Source organism: Pholis gunnellus, assembly GCF_910591455.1.
Source record: "Pholis gunnellus genome assembly, chromosome: 3".
NCBI lineage: Eukaryota > Metazoa > Chordata > Actinopteri > Perciformes > Pholidae > Pholis > Pholis gunnellus.
The window spans coordinates 1,691,336-1,713,599 of NC_136529.1; the positions used below are offsets into that span (position 1 = coordinate 1,691,336).

Below are 22,264 nucleotides of genomic sequence, written 5' to 3' on the forward strand. Positions count from 1 at the left end.
AAGGTCTTTAGATTGTTCTGACCAAATTCTAAATTGATCTGATTAATTCCCTAGGAGTTCGTTAAAGTACAGCACCTGGAAATTGCAATAAAACACGTGAAATTCATACAAAATTCAAAATGGCTGACTTCCGGTTGGGTTTAGAGCTTGGAGCACAAAGACTTTTTTTGAAGTCTACATGTGATACATCTGCTTACCATCTAGCTGAATCGTACTGTGAGGGCTGCATCGTCGAAATATTGTAGGGGGCGCTATCAAGCAAACTTGCTACTCTGAAGCATTAAAATCACATTAGATAACTACATTCAGGATTTTAAATGTGTTTGACAAGTTTGGTTATGTTTCGACCATCTTTAGCCCCTAAAAAACACCTTCGTTTTTCATGGCGAAAAATGCGTAGCCACGGCAACGGCTTTTCACGAAAACAGCACGCTTTGAGTAACTTTTAACCACAAAGGTCTTTACATTGTTCTGACCGAATTTGAAGTTGATTCGATTATTTCCCTAGGAGGAGTTCGTTAAAGTAAAGTGCCCAACATTGTGTATATGTCTGTTACCTGTCTGTTTTTACTGGCCAGAAATCAAATTGTCGTCATGAATTAATTGTAGTGAACTGAATTGACTGGAATTGAACTTAGCCTCCACAGACTGTATTGTTTTCTTTTGTTTAAGTGAATTGTCACAGTGATTGAATGATGGTCTGATACATACATTACCCCAGTTGACTTGTCTAAGTGTTAAAATCAAACATGTGGAGAGAAGTATGAAAAGGTCCACAGTTGTGTTAAACCTCAGCTGTTTTTCTTATGCCAAGATGTTTATGGGTCATCTCCTTGTTGGTAAATTCCATAAAACATATTAACCATGGTGGTGATTGGTGGTTTGTTTTTGGGCTAGCGATCTGTGGGCACCCCTGGGCAATTCTCTATGTAGTCTGTGTCTCCTCAGCTCAGATATAAGTTTTATTTAGTTATTGTTGGACTGGAAATTTTAGATGAGGGGCTGTCTTGTGTTTTTATTTTTTATCAAGGTCTTTTTTTCATTTCCTTTATTTTTTTCACAGTTTGTTTTCATTTTATATTTATATTATATATATATTATAAATAGAATCAGCATTTAGAAAGTCCGCCTTCCTGACTGACAGCCGTGTTCCTGTATGGTGACAAAATGGGGCAAAAAGTTTTGTCAATTTGAAGACACAATTGTAAATGAGAAGCTAAAGTATTGATCTTGAAATCTGAAATGTATTATAATGTATAGAAATATTTTTCAATTCAAATGCAATTTATATTATTTTCTGGACCATCATTTCATATACATTTTTTCTCCAATTCTATATTTCTTAAGGTACTAAACAATAATTATTAGATCTTGGGATAAGCGCCCATTTTTCACTCAAGTTGAAATTATTTCAGTTTGCAAACCTTTTTCCACTGATTTCGAATTTGCAATTGTGCCAGATATACAACTCAATCTGTTTTCTGTCAATATTACACACCTCAATACTTCAAAGACGAGCCTGAGTTGTTATGAAATGGCCACAGTACAGGCGATTAACCCTTTAAAAAAATGTAATAGCTTTTCGACACTTAACAAGCATTTCTGTGTTTTAACAGATGATGAGGTGACAGTGGGAAAGTTCTATGCTACTTTCCTAATCCAGGATTATTTCAGGAAAATGAAGAAAAGACAGGAAGAGTACTATGGCTACCGGCCCACCAATAAATCTGCTACCCATGAGATACAGGTAAGTAGTTAAGGGTATATGAAGTGTAGTTAATTAGTCTTTGGTCTGGATCACCTCAATGTATTCAATGAATGTGATTGCAATTAAAATGAAAGATGCGAGCAGCGTTGAACAGGCCTTCCTCCCGCACGTCGGGGGTGCCGGCAGGACTCCGGCCTGCGTGCCCGAGAACGTCCGCGACCATCGGACAACGCGCCCACAAGTCCAACGATTTTATCCTGCGTGGACCGCGTGACGTTGGAAATTATGCTTTGCAAATAGTGCACCGCTTCCTGTATCCGCTGTGTGGCACTACAGAACATGCAAAAACATGCATTATGTAGCTCTATATCAAGTGTACACCACATCGTGTAAAAATCATGTAAATCGGATGCTGTTTGTCACAAAACGCAGCTTTCCTTTCACCAGTAGGTGGCGCTATGAGTAGTGAAAATTAGCTTGTAGACAGCCTTAGGCCATGAGTGTTTATCAAGCATAAGAAGTTTGGGACCATTTGGAACCAGTCCAGTGGAGTTATATCAGCTTTTTTGATGGGGAATCACGAAAAGTAGCCGCCCGCTACGGCTATGCCATTCCACCAAATGTAAAGCTTTTAATAATTTGTTTTCACAAAGTGACTAAATTTGAAGAGAAATCAGACAAATTTCATTAGCTATAAACCATTATTATCAAAATTAAAAGAAATAAACGCTTGAAATATATCACCTTGTGTGTAATGAATCCAATATCTAAGTTTCACTTTTTGAATTGAATTACTGAAATAAATTAACTTTTCGATGATATTCTAATGATGATATTCTTAAGTGTCTTGCTCAAGGTGTCACAGTTCAGCTTCACACCCTCCTCACTCTACTTTCACTCACTCCCTCCTTATCAGGCTAAACTCCCTTCACCTGTTCACTCACCTGCCGCTGATCATTAATCAAGCCACTATTTAGACTCCTGCCTCCCAGACACACACTTGTGCCAGATTGTTCTTCGGTTTTTCCATGCCAGACTCTCCAGCACTCTTTCCCGGACTGATCTCCTGTTGCTGACCCTGCCTGTCCCTGTTCTGCCCGCCTTGCCTGACTCCCGGTAAACCCACCAGCCTGCTGTTCCTGGAAGTTTGAAATAAAAAGCCAAAGTTCCCTGGAATCTTGTGTGTTGCATTTGGGTCCATATACTACCGGTTACATTACAATCTGGCCAGTCATGGACCCACTCGAGGGGGCCCTCCAGCAGCATGAGGCGCTAATGACCGACCTCGCCGCTGAGACATGTCAGTTGGCAGCAACCCAGGAGCAGGCTATGGCTGCGTTAGCCGCGCAGGTCCAACAGCTGTCCTGACCCAGCAGGTCGCCCCAGCGTCGCCTCCTGTTCTTCCGACGCCTGCTCCTGCACACGAACCCCGTGTGGGAACCCCAGAGCGCTATGCTGGAGAACCTGAGGGCTGCAACCCATTCATCACAAACTGCTCCATCTTGTTTTCCCTGCAGCCTTACACGTTTGCCTCGGAGGAAGTTAAAGTCGCCTTCACCATCAACCACCTGACAGGCAGGGCACGACTGTGGCTTACCGCTGAATGGGAGAGGCGCACGCCAGCCTGCTCTTCGTTCCGTGATTTTTCTGCAGAGCTACGCAAGGTGTTCGGGGCGGTCTCCAGGGGTCCTGATCCTACTGGGGGACTTATGGAACTGCGTCAGGGAGACCGGACAGTAGTTGACTATGCCATTGAGTTTCGCACGAGAGCACGCCTTAGCGACTGGAACTCGGCAGCACAGTGCGACGCCTTTTTGGCTGGTCTAGCTGAGTACATCAAGGACGAACTGATTTCTTTTGATTTGCCTGCCAACCTGAATGGCTTAGTGGAACTAACTTCTCGAGTGGACAGACTCATCCAGGCAAGGCGACAGGAGCGAAGACAGATCGCGCTCTTTCACCTGGCAGCTACCAGCGTCACCCCAAGGCCTCAACCTGGGGGTGTGGAACCCATGCAGGTGGGGCGCACCAGTCTCACTCCAGAGGAGCGTGAGCGCCGCCGCCGTGGAAATCTTTGCCTGTACTGTGGCCAGGCTGGTCACTTTATATCCCGGTGCCCAGCAAAAGGCACGGCTCGCCAGTAGTAGGGGAGGTACTGGTGAGCCGAACCACAAGACTCTCCTCCATCCAAAGACCCCTTTGTCACGTTCAGCTTCTGCTCGTGGATGGATCCCAGACAATCACTACGTTCATTGATTCTGGCGCTGACGACAACATCATTGATGAGGACCTAGCCCTTCAGCTGGGCATCGACCGGGTTTCCCTGCCATGCCCTGTTCCATGCCCGATCCGAGAGGGTGACGAGTGGAAGACGGCCTTCAACACCCCAACTGGACATTATAAATACCTGGTTATGCCCTTCGGCCTCACCAATGCCCCAGCCGTCTTCCAGGCCCTGGTGAATGATATACTGAGAGACATGTTGAACAAGCAGGTGTTCGTCTACTTAGACGACATTCTGATTTTCTCCAGGTCCCGAGAGGAGCATATTCACCATGTCCAAGCAGTCCTTCAACGCCTCCTAAAGAATTCTCTGTTCGTTAAGGCAGAGAAGTGTGAATTCCACGCCTCATCTGTCTCCTTCCTGGGGTACATCGTGGGACTGGGGACCATGCAGATGGATCCTGCCAAGGTGTCAGCTGTTACATCCTGCAATGACTACATCCTTTCGGCCCCCGTCTTGGTTGCCTCGATCACCTGGGAGGTAGAAGAGAGTCAAGCCTGCCCTGGAAGACCAACCCGGTCCTAGCTCCTGCCCTCCTAACCGCCTGTTCCTTCCGCAGACCCTGAGGTCCGATATCCTCCAGTGGGCCCATAGCTCCAAACTCACTTGCCACCCCGTGAGCCAGCGTACGAAGGATGCTTTGCAGCAGAGGTTCTGGTGGGCAACTCTGGAGAAGACACCCGGGAATTCGTCAACGTCTGTCTGTCAGGATCCCTGTTGGACAGTGTGGGTTAACCTCTGGTTTTCCCCAATCTCCTCTCCTCATTTGGCTGTCATTTCCCTGTTTGTTGTGTTGTGCCATGTGCTCTGGGATTTTTCCTCTGCCTCCAGTCACTCCCATAGCCACACCCCTGACTGGTGCACAGCTGCAGCCACTCAGCCAATTACCTCCCACAGGCTGACACACCAGACGCTAGTTACACTAATCCTTTCCCCTGCCACTATAAGAACCCTGGTCCTGCAGTCTGGGGTTGTCAGTTCGTCCCGTCTTCCACCCGCTTCAACCCTGCATCGCCTGCTGTCTCGAGCGTCCGCCCTCCGGTGTCCTACGGTCCGGGAGTCCCCCGTTCCACTGTTGTGTTCCAACAGTTCATCTCGCCCCTCCGGTGTCCTACGGTCCGGGAGTCCCCCGTTCCTCTGTTGTGTTCCAACAGTTCGTCTCGCCGACGCTCTGCCTGCCTACGGTGTCTGCCTCTGGTGTCCTAGGGTCCGGGAATTCCCCGTTCCTCTGTTGTTTCCCAACAGATCTTGTCGCGGACGCTCTGCCTGCCTCCGGTGTCGTGCCACGGGACACACACCGTCAGTCTGCCTGCCCTCCGGTGTCGGACCACGGGTACCACACCGTCGATCCGGCCTGCACGCTGTGTTGGACCACGGGCTCCACACAGTCCTTCCTGTCGGTAATCAGCTGTGATCAATAAAGACTGTTTTCCTGACTCTATCTCCTGTGGTCTTGCTATTGAGTCCTAGTCCTTGCATTCCCGTGACACTGTCCTGTCTGCAACCAGCACAAGCCATCCCACCAGGCTCCTGCTGGTTTTCTTCAACCTCTGTGCCCCATCGGCCCTGGTCCCACATCTCATTGGACTTTGATACCGGCCTACCACTGTCCAACAAACATACCACCATCCTGACAGTGGTAGATCGGTTCAGCAAGATGGCCCACTTTGTGCCCTTGCCCATGCTGCCAAAGAGACTGCTGAACTGGTCCTGCTGCATGTCTTCAGGCTCCATGGTCTCCCCACGGACGTGGTCTCTGACCGGGGACCTCAGTTTACGTCAGTGTTCTGGAGGGAGTTTTGCACTCTCATTGGGGCCACAGCCAGCCTGTCATCTGGATTCCACCCACAGTCTAATGGCCAGACTGAGCGAAAGAACCAGGAGATGGAGACGGCTCTACGGTGCTTGGCCTCCAAGCATCCTTCTTCCTGGTCCCAGCAGCTCCTGTGGGTGGAGTATGCCCACAATGCCCTGACCAGCTCTGCCACTGGAATGTCCCCGTTCCAGTGTGCCTACGGTTTTCAACCTCCACTGTTTTCGGCCCTGGAGAAGGAGGTTTCCTGCTCCTCTGTCCAGGCTTTCGTCCGTCGTTGCCACCGTACCTGGGCTGAAGCCAGAGTTGCGCTCCTCTGCTCAGCCAACCGGTACTCCACAGCGGCCAACCGGCCCCGCTCCAAGGCCCCCATCTACCAGGTTGGCCAGAAGGTGTGGCTATCGACCCGAGACCTACCCTTGCGAGTAGAGTCTAAAAAGTTGGCACCCAGATTCATTGGGCCCTTCGAGATCCTGAAGGTTATCAATCCTGCAGCAGTGAGGCTCAAGATGCCCTGGACCATGCGGGTCCACCCGTCATTCCATGTCTCAAGGGTGAAGCCGGTTCGAGAGTGCCCACTGGTCCCTGCTGTACAGCCTCCGCCGCCACTGCGATTCATCGATGGAGCTCTTACCTACACGGTTCGCCACCTGCTTCATTCCCGCCGCTGTGGAAGAGGTCTACAATACTTGGGACTTGACTGGGAGGGCTACGGTCCTGAAGAAAGATGCTGGGTCCCTGCTCGACACGTTCTGGGTGCCTCTCTCATCAGGGAGTTTCACCGCCGCCACCCTGACCAGCCCGCCAAGGGCTCGGTGCCCACTGGGGCTACTCTGCCAGACTCTGTTCCCTCTCCTCCCTCTGTAGATCCAGACGTTGGGGAGGATGAGGAGGAGCCGTCTTCCGACCAGGACAACTCACCCTTCGATGATGAGAGGATGGAGATGTCTGAGGAATATTAGCCCTCCTTCAGGCCCCCTCCGCCCACCCGGCTTGGTTGTGTTTGTTTTGGGACGTCGGGAGCCGTCCCTTAAAGCGGGGGGGTTCTGTCACAGTTCAGCTTCACACCCTCCTCACTCTACTTTCACTCACTCCCTCCTTATCAGGCTAAACTCCCTTCACCTGTTCACTCACCTGCCGCTGATCATTAATCAAGCCACTATTTAGACTCCTGCCTCCCAGACATACACTGCCAGATTGTTCTTCGGTTTTTCCATGCCAGACTCTCCAGCACTCTTTCCCAGACTGATCTCCTGTTGCTGACCCTGCCTGTCCCTGTTCTGCCCGCCTTGCCTGACTCCCGGTAAACCCACCGGCCTTCTGATCCTGACACTGTTTTACTCTGCCTGCTGTTCCTGGAAGTTTGAAATAAAAAGCCAAAGTTCCCTGGAATCGTGTGTGTTGCATTTGGGTCCATATACTACCGGTTACACAAGGACACATCGACATGCGACTAGTGGAGCCTGACCCGGGGATCGAACCGCCGATCTTCTGATTGGCCTTGCTATCCACTTCGCCACAGTCGCCTGCAAATAATATGTTTAATTAAGTTCATGATAACAACTCTTTTTACAATTATTGTAGTTTCCTGTCAAAAATGTGATGTTGAGCCTGCAATCCTTCTTTTAACTGAAGCGATAATTAAGAACTGTATCTCGAGATTCTATAAGTATAGGCACAGCCCTCAAGGACCTATCGCTATTGGATCTAGAAAAAGGAAAGGTGGAGAGATACAGCCAGATGCCAAATGAGCAGCAAGATGGTATTGGCTGCAGCAGAGGTCTGCACTGATGAGTGTATGTGTAGCGAGCAGTGGCTTGGTCTCTGCTCCACTTCAAAGAATGTGGTGAGGTTGAATTCCAAAGGAGGGACGGGAGGAAGTCCTCCACCATGGTAATGAGAACATGCATGGAATCAGGAGCCTTCGGCTGTCCGGGCTCCACCGAAGCCCCCCAACTGGTTTTTGACAATTGCAGGGAACCAAGGCCATACTGCGTCGCATCTGGCCACCTGAGGTGTAGGGAATTCCCCGATCATGTCGTCCGGGGGAGCAGACACTTGTGCTAGTGGAATGGTCAGGTCCTTGTATGCAGCACAGTTGAGGCGGAGAGGGGGCCTCCGAAGTCCTCCAAGCGGCCGAACAGTGGGTCTCCCACTGGCATCTGCTCCCGCGGCTGGGGAAAGAGGGCTATGGGAGACCCAAATGGAGATCCATGTATGGAGCAGGCAGTCGTTCGAATACGGCCATACATCCTCAGCAGTCACAGCGAAATCGTCTACTTTCCGCCGCTTCTCAGCCTGGGAAGGTGGGGGCAGTGAGAGCCACGCCGCCATGATGATACGCAGAATGTGCAGAGACGGACACCTCTACTGGACGACATCTTTCTTGCTTTTCTCGTAGGTCGTTCTTAATCAAATACTGGCGAAAGAAAGATGGGAGCTGATTACGGGTCTTATCTCAATTTAAACCTGAGGCGAGGCCCACTGTAAAATGTTTTTTACATTATCTGGTTAGAGTAAACAGTTTATTTGGGATGAGAAATGTAGAATAAAATATGTTTGATGAAATATCACAATTTTAAGCTTCGTTTAGGCAGCTTTTCTGATCAAAGCATTCTTCAGAAAGATGAGAATGTGCCAATAGTGACAGGTTTTACAGCTTCTGGCTATGATAAACAATGTAGTTTTTTTTTTTTTTTTTAAAGAAAACATTCTTTTCAGTCCCGCTAGCGGGTTTTGGGGATCAGAGGGTTAAAAATGTTCTCAGTGCCGCACATGCATGCATGGGATAAACCCAATTGCGATATTTCTTAGAGGGCAGAGCCTTTACAAAATACAACTCACAGATGACCATCCTGTCTGTTCAAAGAGGGGGGAGCGATGCCCTCCTCCTCACTTCTGTCTCTTATGCAGGAAACTGATTTGTGCTTCGATGTGCTTCTGATTTGTGCTTCTTCGATGTAAGAAGGTTGGATGAAATAAACAAGATAGTTGTTAAGATGGGAGTGGTTTGCTGTTTGCTTTCTTCTACACTGGACTTTGACGCTGAAGTATGATCTCCATAACCCTGCCCCTACTGGCTAGCACGTCTATGAAGATGGGGAGAGCGGGCAGGCTCAAGGGGTCATGATGAGAGGACATGCAGCCGACCTGAGATGCAAGAACTTGAAGAAGCTCCTTTGCTTCACTTGGGTTCTAATATGCTTCAACTGTGATTGATAACTTTGAATCCTGCAGCGCCAGATCTCTCCCTTGCGGCTCTCCCGGTTCTGCCTCTTGCACTGGCCTTGTGTTCATGACCCATCGACTACGGCCATCCTGTGGTCTAATGTGCTGACCAGTCTCAACATGCGATGCACCAATGTGATGAAGATCTGTTCCAGCAACTATTGAGAGAAAAGAATTGTGAAAAATGTTGACCCCTGCAGCAACAAAGGGCATCGCGCTGAGAGAGAAAGAAATGGAGACAATGAAAAATGGTTCAAGTCGTACCTCCACAAAGAAGACCAATAGGTCCAGAGTTACCAGAGAAAGTGGAACCAGCTGACCCCAGAGCGAGAGATGGAAGAATGCGATCCAAACAAACTACTATCATCCAACAAGATCCAAGATGCAAAGACGTCTGAAGAGAAACTGCGGCCACTTCATACAGCTTAACCTCCCATCTGCCCATCAGAACTGTCGGGTCAAAACCATTCATTTCCAGATGTGAATGAGTTTGTTGTTTAAAAAAAAAAAAATCTGAGGTAATAATTAATAAGCTAACCTCAGATAGATGAATAAGCTCTTAATTAGGATCTTCCTTAAACTGAACTAATATGAAATGGTATCACAATGTCCCTGGTGCTTTTTAAACTCAACTGCTGAACTGTGCATTCATCTTTAGAACTAAATTAAATTAATGAACGTCAAATGACAAATTTAATTGATAATCATAAATCAATGATATGATATTCTACCTGGTCACATGCAATCCTTTTCATTTATATGTGGTTCATCGTTATTCATTGTACTCATCATCATATTCTTAATTCATTCCATTCATTTTATCGTGGATTAGTTATGTAGTTAGTCCAAATATAATTGAAATTATAAAGAACCTGATCACTTTATTTGTGTGTATGACACAATAATTCACTGTACACCATGACAAGAACTTAGCAACCCTGAGATTGGAACTTAATTGATTAAGACAGTATAAACTGTTTCAGTTTTCCCTGTTTTTTCCTAATTGGGTGGTGTGCTAAATTGAATCCAAATTTTAAATTTGATCCCAACCAGTCCACACAAACACTTCTGACAGCCAGGCAAGTGTGAGTGAAGCTGGGGACCTCAATTCTCCTTGAAAGGCCTCCCAACTCAGGCGAACAGCATAGCAGTGTCAGTGCGGAATGTCATGCCCTCATGGGTAAACCTTTGTGTGCAAAGAATTTTACCATTACTAAGAACGTTTAGTGAGAAACAGTATAACAAACTGTGTTGTTGGATAAAGTCTACTACTGATGACGTCTACAGTTTTCTACTTTAGGCTGGGTTCAGGTCAAGGTCAGGAAATCACATTTATGTGGAAATCGATTTTGACACTGGCTAAACAACTGCCTACTCACCTCTGTCTGATCGGCTACGTGAAACTTGTCGAATTCCAAATTCAGTTCCAGAAATCAATTAAAAAAATGTCTGTTGACATGTTTCGTAACAATATTTATAACGATAAATATGTATCGCTTTTAAAAGTACTCAAAGGCACCTTACATGTTAAAAAAACAGTATAAGCAATAACAATAAAAACAAAGCAATCAAATATAACAGTTAAAGACAATAACATGACATTAATTTATTACAGGTTAAAAGCAGATTCAACAACTAGGGGAGTTTTGAGTGCAGTTTTGAAAGAGGGTTGTGAGGGAGAATATCTGAGATCTTCCAGAGAAAGGGGTCAGCAATGGAAAAGGCACTCCCCCCCCCCCCCCCCCCAGGTCCGTCGCTTGGACATTGTAAGAGGGCTGAGGGTGGGAGTGTGTTGGTGCAGAAAAAGGAAGGAAGACGCTAGGTTGTAGAGGGCTTTGCATGTGATGAGGAGAATCTTGAACTGGATTCTTTGATGAATGGGGAGCCAGTGTAGGTTTTGAATGACTGAAGTGATGTGATCTCTGATGCGGGAGTTGGAGAGCAGACAGGCAGCTGAGTTCTGGATGTATTGTAGTTTGTTGATGATTTTGGTGGGTGAGCCGTACAGGATGTTGTTGCAGTAGTCCAGTCGAGAGGTGATGAAGGCGTGGATGAGTGTTTCAGCGGCTGAGAAGGAGAGGGAGGAGTGTAAAGAAACGAGCAATGTTTTTTTAGATGAAACAAGGCGTTTTTTGTGATGTGATGACAGTTCGAAAGAGAGGGTTCGATCAACAATGGTACCAAGGTTTCAGATGTGTGTGGAAGCAGGTACAGTAGAGCCATCGATGCAGAAGGAGACATTGTGGCATACTTTGTTGTGTGATTTAGGGCAGGTGTTTTGTTGCTGTTGATTTTGATAAAATAAGCTTGCATCCAGGTTTTTATATCTGTGAGGCAGTTTGTGAGGGTTGAGTGGGTGGTGAGAGTGATGGACTTGGGGGACACCTTTAGAGAATAGGGCTGTGATAGAGTTGGATTAAGTGATACTAATGAATTAGTGGTGGTCGGAGAGGTATGATTTGAGCCTGACAGTAATGTGGAGGGAGGACTCAAGGTGGGAGAGGAGGATAGAGCAGTTGATAGTTTCAAAGGCAGCACTGAGGTCAAGTAGGAATAAGATGTTATGGGAGTGTTCATCAGAGGACAGGAGGAGATCGTTGGTGACTTTAATTAGGGCCAATTCTGTGGATGGGATCTGATTACAGATTGAAATGGTTCATAGAGTTTGTTGGAGTCCAGGTGGGTTCTGAGTTGGGAGGCCACAGTGCGTTCCAGTATTTTAGACAGAAAAGGGAGATTGGAGATTTGTCTGTAGTTGTTGGGTATGTCAGGGTCAAGGCCAGGCTTTTTGAGGATAGATGTAATAGATGCAAGTTTGAGGGCGGGAGGGACAGCGCAAGTAGGCAGGGAGAAGTTAATTACAGAGAGGTGAGCGGGTGGAGGGCATTGAGACAAGCCATGACGAATGTGGATGGGATGTGATTTATTGAGTTCTGAAGGGGACCTCATGAGCTTGTTAGGGTGGACATAAATATTTTCATCTATGTCCGCCCAAATAATATGCTGGGGGCATTAAGGAAATATCCCTCAGATGGCCTAATATCAAATTCAGAAGCATTGAGATTGTTTGGGATCCTTAATTTCCAATAAATGCAGCCGAGATTATTATGGCATAGATTCAAATATAGCAGATTTGTCAGCTAAGCATTTATTTAGTGCAATTTTCCAAGATTAATTATGCTGTTTACCAAATTCCTACCTTGCTTATATTAAGTAACTTAAAATATTAAAATTGGTGTTGCTTCTTTTTAGGATGCAGGAGGGAAAATGAGTCATCCTCAACATTTGTTATGTTTCAGAATGATGAAGAAAGCTAAGAACAATTGAATGATGCATATAGCTGCACTAAATAGGAAAACAAATCCCACCCGGGGGAGGATGCCCCGGGACCCACATAGGTTTGGGCTCCAATTATTAATTATTGACCTATAGATGATAGTGCCACCTGAAGGGGTTTCATTTTTCTTTTCTGCACTAACTATACATTTATCTGTGTCCATCAGGCAGGGTTGAGGAATATTGAGGAGGAGGCGGCCCCAGAGCTCCATAGAGCCATCTCTGGAGACCTCGTGACTGAAGAAGAGATGGACAGAGCTCCTGACGAAGCTGCAGAGGAGGGCATCTTCAGGGTAACAGGGATGGCAAGATGAATGGATAGGACGATGGGATTTGGGGAGGAAGTATGGAAAGAATTATATAGTGTTTTACAAACAGCCTCATTCGTCTTCAGTCAAACAGGACTCTAGGAAAGCCTATCTGAAAACAATGATAAACTGATATTGGATGTTGAAAGTATACTTCAAGGAATTGACTCGCACCATACCCATCTCTAATTTCCTTCCTACTTTATTGTAATATTTTCAAACTGCAAATCTTGTTTCAAAACATCAATAAAAAACAAATGTAGGCATGTTGTGGCACTAGTGTGCACTATAACAAAATAAGGGAGTGCATTTGTATTTCCCTGATATAGAAAGATGGATTTAAACGCCATGTTAGGAGATTACTTAACCACGCTGTTATAAAGCCTGTAATGCTACATCTCCAGGCCAGCCACGAAGGTAGTCCTATCTTTTCAATTACTGTCATTATTTTTTTCTGAATAAAAAGAATTAAGAGTTGCCAACTATTAGTCAGTCACATTTTTACAGCTTTAGTCGAGGGAGCAATGATCATTCCTGACAAATAAATATATGAACAAAAAACAAGCGTGATGCATATATATACACGTGTGTGTGTATATATATATATATATATATATATATATTACAGTCAGACAGTCTGAATGCTTATGTGTAATTTTTGTATTAGTATGTGTGACAAATGTGTAAACTATGAATATATCTATCTATGAATGTATGTTCTCTAAAACAGAGACAAGGTAGTCTTTTTGGAAACCACTCGGACCCCTTCTCTGTGGAGAGTGAGCTAACCAATACCAACCAGGCCACTAGCCAGCGCCCTCTGCAGATGACAGAAGGAGTCATCAACGACAATATAAATATCACCAACAGCAACACAGGTCAAAGGTATGTGTTTATTAACGAGCAAACAAATACATTATACATCAATTTGCACCCATTCTTTCATCTATTATCATTGCATCTACCATTGCCAGGCATGAGTACACATGTGTACACATAATGTCGACAATTATGGCGACTGTGGGTCAGTGGTAGAACAGAGTCATCCTTCAATCAGAGGATTGGTCTGATGGGCAGGTGGCACCTTACATGGTAGCCCCTGTCATCAGTGTATGAATGGGTGTGAATGGGTGAATGATGACATCTAGTGTTAAAGAGCTTTGAGTGGTCGGAAGACTAGAAAAGCGCTATACAAGTACAGCCCATTTATTCAATTTAAATGACAGATATTTTCACACCAATTTCAGGGAAACAGAATAAACTTCAGAATAAACCTGAAGTACAGGATGGTTAGTTTAATGTTAGTTTGAATTACATTTTAATAACATTGGGGACCAGAGAGATCACTGCCACCGCTCAGCCTGCCCCCAGAGTCTCCTCTCCTCATCCCTGTGTGTGCAAGTAGAAATGTACCTCAAAGTCACATCTGCTGGCCCTCTCTGCCCTAAACAGCTGTGTGTTGAGGCTGATGTGTTGGTGAATTAGGAACCGCCTCTCTGGCAGTGCCCTGCTGCAGACCTGTATGAGATGAAGCTTCCCCTTAGCCCTTTCAGACAGAGCGATCACATTTGAGAAGTTGGATCTCTATGTGGACACAACATATATATTAATACCAGGTGTAAATAAAATTTAGGATGAATCTTATTTATATACAATTTGGAGACAATACACATTTTAATAGATGGTGTAAAGGTGGTAAAATGTATATTATCACTTCATAAGGCTTCATAAAAACATAGATAACACACTGGGGGGAAAAAAAGAATGACACTTGTTTTCTACAAATAACGTATGCAATCTTTACACTTTTTAATAGCTAAAAAGAAAATGTAAGACTTTGTTGACGAAAAGTTTCTTTCAGGTCCAATTCTGTGGCTGGTTCAGTTGAGTTTTATTCACTGCGCAGTGGAGACAGAAGTTCACAACAAAGCTTTAGAACTCTCTCTAACCAGAGAGAGTTCTGGCCATGATTATAGACAGGGTTACAGGAAATTACAGTGAAACAAAAGGTGTGGGTTGGGCTCAGCTTCTCAGGAAGGACAATTGAAATTATCTGTACCCAAGATGTGTATTTGTTTTCAGTCCAGGGGGTGAGTTGAGTCTGAGAATTCAACTCGTAAGTCGGAAGAAGTGGATTTGCATAGGCTCAATACAGGTCTGTTTCACAAATGGAAAGGTCTTTCCATAAATTGAGGTGTGACCTCTGGTCTGGGCTTCCTTCACACGACACCAAAAGGTTTCATTAACAGAGGTTTGTTAATTAATGTCAAATAGTCTCTGTCTACACAGAGATTGATGAGAAAGACAGAACTGGCCGGAATACACAGGCAATATAAAACAATACAGTTAATACAACTTCAAGATATCAAATTTTCTTCTACAACTTTGATCCACAAAGGTTTTTTTTGCAATTTACCTGTATATGTCTGGACAGCATGGGACTAGTTCTGACAGTGCTGGCCAGCCATTGACTTCAGCCATAAGGGGTTTTAATGGGGTTTCTGAGAAGTTAGCCCATGATACACATATTTCCACATACAGTCCAAAAAAGACATTTGTGGAATTCAGACTACATTTACAAGCCACACATTCTCCCAGATTCCCCTCACTTCATGCCGTGTCAGACAGACAGCTGAGCCAAATAACAAAACACTAGCTTATCAGACTGAAATAAATAAACAGAATAAATAAATATTATATTAGCTCCAGTACAAGAAGTGGTAATGTCATCATATTCAAAGAACAATCTCTGCCTACTTGATCTTTCCTTCTTTGTACATGTGTTGTACACTGTTGGTTTGGTCTATAGAGACAAACAAGAGCCAAGATTGCCTGATATCAGAAAGAATAGTCAACTTGTTACACTTTGTTTCCATCTTCAGACTGACATTGCCTTCACTCTAATTGATTTCCAATCACTAGTGACCAACATATCTGCCTCATTCTAACATCATTTTAAGTTGACAATGTCGTTTGTAAAAAAGTTATAAAAACTGAACTAGGCTACGCTGTCGGGCAATATTGAGAAGACATGTCGTATATGTAAAATCATTTTTTTAATCAAGGCAGTTATATCAAATTCAACAACATTTTTCAGCAGCCCCAACCCTAAAGAGAGAACACCGAGTGGACCATTCATGGATGTTAGACCCGCCATCTATTCTGGGAGGATTTGTGTAAATTAGATCAATTTTAGGGGTTCAAGATTCACAATGACTTGTAAAGAGGCAGTCAGAGCTCAAAGTTAGACACAAATGAGGAAGGCTGGAGTAGAGTGAAGAAGAGGGACCGTGATATGCCATCAAAGACACCAAGGATAAAGAAAGCTATTCCAGTGTCTGAAGTCGGCATCTAGTAGCAGTACGACAGAAGTAAATTATAAATGTTTCAAAGCACAGTGCTGTTCAGGACTTTTAATTGATTTAGAACAGCCTTGATAGCAGCCTCAATGTCCTTGAGAGGTCTACATTGTTGTTATTATTACTCCTCGGTTCTGGCCCACAGCTGACACACTTGAAATGGTTGTCCCGCCCCTGGTGCTGATTGGCTAATCGTTAGTCCCCCTGCTGTGCTTACTGCTCAATTTCTTTAATGGAGAAACTGTTGTTTCATGTCACGATGCCAGGCATTTCAGTCGACTTGAATTCAGTGAAGTGGGCAGATTCAAAGATCTGGACCCAGGCAAGGAGAGAGAGGAACGGGGATGCTACAATTGTCTGTAATCGAACCAGGGGCATAGCAGCTATAAAGATGCTCATGTAGCCTTAGCTGTTCTTTATTCTAATGGTGATTTACTCCATAGTTAGCTGGTTTGCATGTTTGCCTAAACTGATATTACGTGTCTTTTTCATTCTCCTCCCTTTGTTTTCTCAGCCTTTATTAACAGAAGTGTGGAACAACTGGCCCCTGAAGTATTGTGACAGACATCAATGGTCAAAGCCATGACCTTTGATTTCAGCAAAATGGAGATAGGAGTTTTTCAACGGCTGCAAAAGGACTGTGATGAAAGGGGCGGCCAACCCCACTTGCAACCAGTGTAGAGCAAGAGGCTTAGGACCAGGAAGAAATCTAATGCTCATCATTAACATTGAGTGCTCAGACATGTAATACCACACTGTCGGTTACAGAAAGACTGTTTCCTTCATATAATCATAAACAGTGGTGGATGTTTTTTTCATTTCAAAATGATTTTGTCATAAGCATCCTATCCTATTCTAATAAAAGGGTTAATTGAAAGATATTTACTCTAAAGAAACTATTACAATAATGAAAGGATGCAAATTTTCCTTGAGACTTTTAAGTATGTTATTTTTCAGTGGGGTTTGAACAGATTAACAGATTTTTTTCACACCACTTGGAGAAAGTTCAACAAGCTGCCAACACACTATATATATATATTTAGCCACACAAACAAAAAACTCACCCAGCTGTTTCTGTGCAATATTCATTCTTATTTTAGGTTTGCTTTTGTTCTTAGCAAGAAATCGTGATTTGTCACAGATCTGAGAGGACTGCTCTATATGTCTAAATGGTATCTGATAATTTCATCTTGTAGAAAGTCGCTTTACTAATAGATGTTATTTAGTTTATTAGATGGAGAACAAAACAATGTTCAATGGTTGAACCAGGCTGACAACTGAAAGAGACAAAGATCCTCTGAGCAAGAGCTGAATAAGAAGAGAACAAACCAGCAGTCATTGGTAAAAGAAACTGTAAGCTTGGATTTAAACAGGAACAGCTTCCCATTTTAGTGTCAAGAGTAATAAAGCAGCCTAGAACAAGCTGGAATTAACTTTAGCAAAGCCCTTCTTCAAACATCACAATAGAAATAGAAGGTTAGTTTAGAGTTAGCACTGTTGGAATATAAGCTGAACGAATCACAGTTTAAACCTGTTCAATCAAAGAAAATCACTCAACACTTACAGTTCAGTAATGATCCATGCTCACTGAGTGATCAAAGGGTATTTGGTGGAAAAAATTGTTCCAACAGTATTCTCCACTGCCACGTGACACTGTGGGGACATCGACTAAACTTAAGGTTGAATCGTTTAATTATTCTTTTTTATTAGGGGTGTAACAATACACATTCGTATTGAACCATTCGGTACGAGGCTCACGGTTCGGTACGCATTAGAAACCGAACAATACGTTTGAATAATACTATTGCATTTGGAAAATGCAGAAGCCTAAATTGTGGGAAATATAATGTTCTCTCGGTGGAGCCACTGCACTTAACATGGCAACCCACCCGACGTAACAGACAACGTGCTGTCTGACAGTCCCACCACGGAAGAACAACATTCTCTGGTGAGCCACGTTTGTTCTAGGAGAGGCACGCTATGCTAAATAACGCAAATCTATTCCCTACCGATTTAAACAGGGCTTAAGCAATCGCCATGGCGATTGTTATATTTGTAGCCGCGGATATTACATTACATTACAGTCATTTAGCAGATGCTTTTATCCAAAGCGACTTACAGTAAGTGTATTCAACATACCGTAAATTCCGGACTATAGAGCGCACCTATATATAGGCCGCATCTGCTAATTTTTAAAAGAAAAAAGAAATTGTACATAAATAAGCCGCACTTGTCTATAAGCGGGTGTCCCCGTTGAAACATGAGATATTAGCGCGACAAGATGTTACAGGAAAGATTTTTTTAAACTTTTAATTAAATAAATGCCGGTAGCAAATGCTTTTTTTTAGAACAGTGCTTTTAACAGTACTAGTTAGTTGTTTTGTTCAGTATCAAAATTGAACAGCACACATTTTCTCGGCGAACATATAGGAACCTACCAGCAAAAGTCATTGATCACTATCGCCATCGTCCTCCTGTGCACTAAAACCATTGAAGTCCTCTTCTTCAGTGTCGGCATTAAACAGCCCCAGAATTGCTTCGTTGCACTCAGTCTCTTTTTCGTTTGCGCTCTCAATGTCACTTTCCTCCCGAGGCAAATCCGCCTTTGAGCTTGCGCTGTCCTCCTCATCACGCAGCAGTCCAGCCTTTCGGAACCTGTTGGTGATGGTGGATTCTTTGACACTGCTCCACGCTGTTAGGATCCACTGGCAGACTTGAGAAAAAGTTGCTCTTCGCATGCGGCCAGTTTTTGTAAAGGATTTCTCGCCGCTCGTCATCCAAGCCTCCCACTGAACTCGGAGTGCCACCTTAAATGAACGGTTCACACTAATGTCGAGGGGCTGCAAATACTTTGTTGTGCCCCCAGGAATCACAGCTGGAATTGAGTTTGTCGTCTTGATGGCTGCTTTCACAGAATCTGTTATATGGGCCCTCATGCTGTCCAAAACAAGCAATACCTTTTTTCTGTGAAAAAATCCCCCCGGTCGCTTCCCGTAGCATTCATTCAACCATTCCTTCATTATGCTTTCTATCATCCACCCTTTCTTGTTGACTTTCACGGCGATTCCTTTCGGGAATTTTTCTTTTGGCATTGTCATCCTCTTAAAAATCACCATGGTGGAAGCTTTAGTCCGGATGCTGTGCAGCTCAGAACACAAGTGAAATGTGTTCTCTCATGGCCAGTTGTTTTCAGCGTGACGGACGATTCACCTTTTTTGTGAACAGTCCTAGTGAGAGGTAGGTCAAATGTCAAAGGTACTTCATCCATATTTATGATGTCGTCTGGTCCAATGGAATTTTCGGCTATCTTTCTTTGAGTGAATTCGCTGAAGTTTGTAATTTTTTCCTTGAAGTCGGGAGGGAGTGCCCGAATTGACAGGCCTTTTCGTTGCATAAATCTGAAACACCAAGATGGTCCACCTCTAAAATCTTCAATATTGTTTTCGGTGGCGATTGTTTTAGCTTTCAGTCGGATCTGCATGGTGGAAACACCTCGGCCGTCTGCTCTCTGTGTGTTCACCCAGTCTTCAAGAACGTTTTCAAGTTTGGGCCATCTGCTTTTCTTGCCTCTGAAAGCTTTTGTCGTCTTTTTGCAACGAGTCAGTTCTTTATGCTGCCGTCTCCAGCGTCTCACCATCGATTCATTGATGCCGAGCGTACGTGAAGCAGCTCTATTTCCTTCTTCGACAGCCAGACGGATCGCTTTTAACTTGAAAGCCGCATCATGTGCATTTCTTCTTGTCTTTTCCATGATGAGGGTGCGTGCACGAAGCGCAAAATGGGTGATCTGAAGAATTAAGTGTGAGTTAGTTTGCCGAAACAGTTTCATTGGTCCACTGTGACCTGTTCGGTAATTTCATTGGTCAGATTAGCCACATCGTTGTAAAAGCCGCAGTCTCAAAGCGTGTGAAAAAAAGTAGCAGCTTATATGCCGGAATTTACGGTAGGTATTCAAGGGAACTACTAGTCACCAGAAGTCATAAGTGCATCTCCTTTGTTAAACAAGCATCTAAGAGCATAAACCAGAGCAAACGTACAGTGTAAAAACAAACGAATACAATAAGTGCAACGAACTAATACGAATACAATAAGTGCTAAGTGGAAGGCTCAGGGTAGCACTTATTGAAGAGGTGAGTTTTCAGCCTGATGAAAGATGGGCAGCGACTCCGCTGTCCTGACGTCAGTGGGGAGTTCATTCCACCACTGTGGGGCCAGGACAGAAAACAGCCGTGACCGGGTCGATCGGACGCAGGGACCTCTGAGCGACGGGGAACTAGTCGCCCCGAGGCAGCAGAGCGAAGTGGTCAGGCGGGGGTGTAGGGCTTGACCATGGCCTGGAGATAGGAAGGAGCTGTTCCATTCACTGCCCTGTAGGCTAGCACCAGAGTCTTAAACTGGATGCGAGCTCTTACAGGTAGCCAGTGTAGAGCACGGAGAAGGGAAGTTGTGTGGGAGAACTTGGGGCGATCGAACACCAGACGAGCTGCAGCTTTCTGGACAAGCTCCAGCGGTCTGATGGCCGACGCCGGGGCTCCGGCAAGTAGAGAATTGCAGTAGTCCAGGCCACACCCAGGATATGAGACCTACTCTGTAATGGAAAACCATTCTGTACGAACATGCTTAATGCTATTGAGCCCCGTGACACTACTCATTCATGAGCCCATTTCGCCAGACCATGATTCCTACTTTGTAAAAGAAAACAAAAGCCCAAATAGAGAATCAAATGTCCGAAGCACCCGCTGTTACTCTGACAACAGATGGCCGGACGTCACGGACGTCACGGACTACACAAAGCTTCAGACACTCCCCCTTGAGAGTCTCACCAGCGAGGATTTGGCATTTCTGCTTTTTTGCTGTATTGAAAACGTACCGAACCGTGGCACTACTGTATCGTATTGAACCGAACCGAGAATATGTTGAACCGTTACACCCCTATTTTGTATATATAAGATTAAATTAAAATAATTGTAACTTTTTTTCTCTGTGAACCTGCTGACGTCTTATCAGAACATAAAACAACAACATACTGCTTTAAGTGTTTTTATTGCTCAAGGTAATCGAGGTGATCACGGTGTTACATATGCCTCCATGTAGACTGAGACAATCCCAGGCCAAACCAAGCCCCTGTGGGCCACATGTGGCCCAGTGGCTGACAAAAACAATGAGCTGGAAGATACTAAAATGTTCAGCAGAATTGAGGTAAAGTTGGGGATAATTCTATGGGTTAGTTCAAGTGTTATATTATTACAGTAATTTGATCCCTCTTTAATATAAAGACAACTTTAATAATGAAAATGTATTTATATAAGGATCACTGCATGCTTTTAAAAGAAAGAGCCATACATTAACTTGGTTCAGACATGAAGGGTGTTGTATTACATTATATAGTTGTTGACCTTTAATTTGTGTGGTGTTTCAGTGTGTTTGAACTGAGTGTGATTAAAGTCTAAATGCAACAGCATCTGCATCTGTGGTGTTGTGCATTAAAGAGATGAAAGACCTCACCAATAGTGGTGCAACGGATCATTAAACTCACGGTTTGGATCGTAGCATGGATCAGAGTCAATGATAAGGAAATGAAAGATTGTATTTTCATGGATTAAAACAAATCTTGTAATTAATAGTTTTAATGATGTATTATAAGCTGCTTAGAAGTATCAAACATTCATAATTCATCTCTAATATCTATTTAACTAAATGAATGTAAAAACATCTCCTTTAAACAACAGAATATTTAAACGTTTCTCACCAGCACTACATTTTACAGATTACATGTGAACACATCATGATAACATTATAATTTACCTTCGCCCAATACTCATTTTCACTAAACAGAGCATGAACGCATCATAATTTAAGCGAACAGAACCTTCGCTCTCCTCTCAATTAAAACACGGATTAGTTGTTTACAATGTAACATCAGATCGGCGACAAGAAAAGCATAAATGCTGATGTCCTGATTGCATATTTTACTGAATGTTGGCGAATAACGATCTTCATTAAAACTTTATTTCACATTGTAATGGTTAACGTTAAACTGTGTAATGAATCCACGGTTCACATGCATGCCAAACCGGGAGGGGGTATGATTCCGTATCATGGATCAACAGTGGTCTGTTACACCATTACTTACCACACATTGATAAAGCCACTTTCCCTCAGCCTGTTCAAGATAAAATAGAGCCTTTATTAGTCCCACAGCGGGGAAATTTGCAGTATAGGATTACA

General features: G+C 44.1%; 1 protein-coding gene across 1 annotated transcript in view; it reads left to right on the plus strand.

Annotated features, from left to right (window-relative positions):
• The window catches only part of LOC306714835 (dihydropyridine-sensitive L-type skeletal muscle calcium channel subunit alpha-1-like), a 138,967-nt gene extending 117,493 nt beyond the window's left edge, over positions 1–21,474 (plus strand). The window contains exons 39-42 of the mRNA XM_079184982.1: positions 1,617–1,747; positions 12,537–12,662; positions 13,408–13,562; positions 16,551–21,474. Coding sequence (XP_079041108.1) covers positions 1,617–1,747; positions 12,537–12,662; positions 13,408–13,562; positions 16,551–16,560 — 422 coding nt within the window. The 3' untranslated portion in view covers positions 16,561–21,474. The remainder of the gene's footprint in view (positions 1–1,616; positions 1,748–12,536; positions 12,663–13,407; positions 13,563–16,550) is intronic.
• Positions 21,475–22,264: the final 790 nt, after the last annotated feature.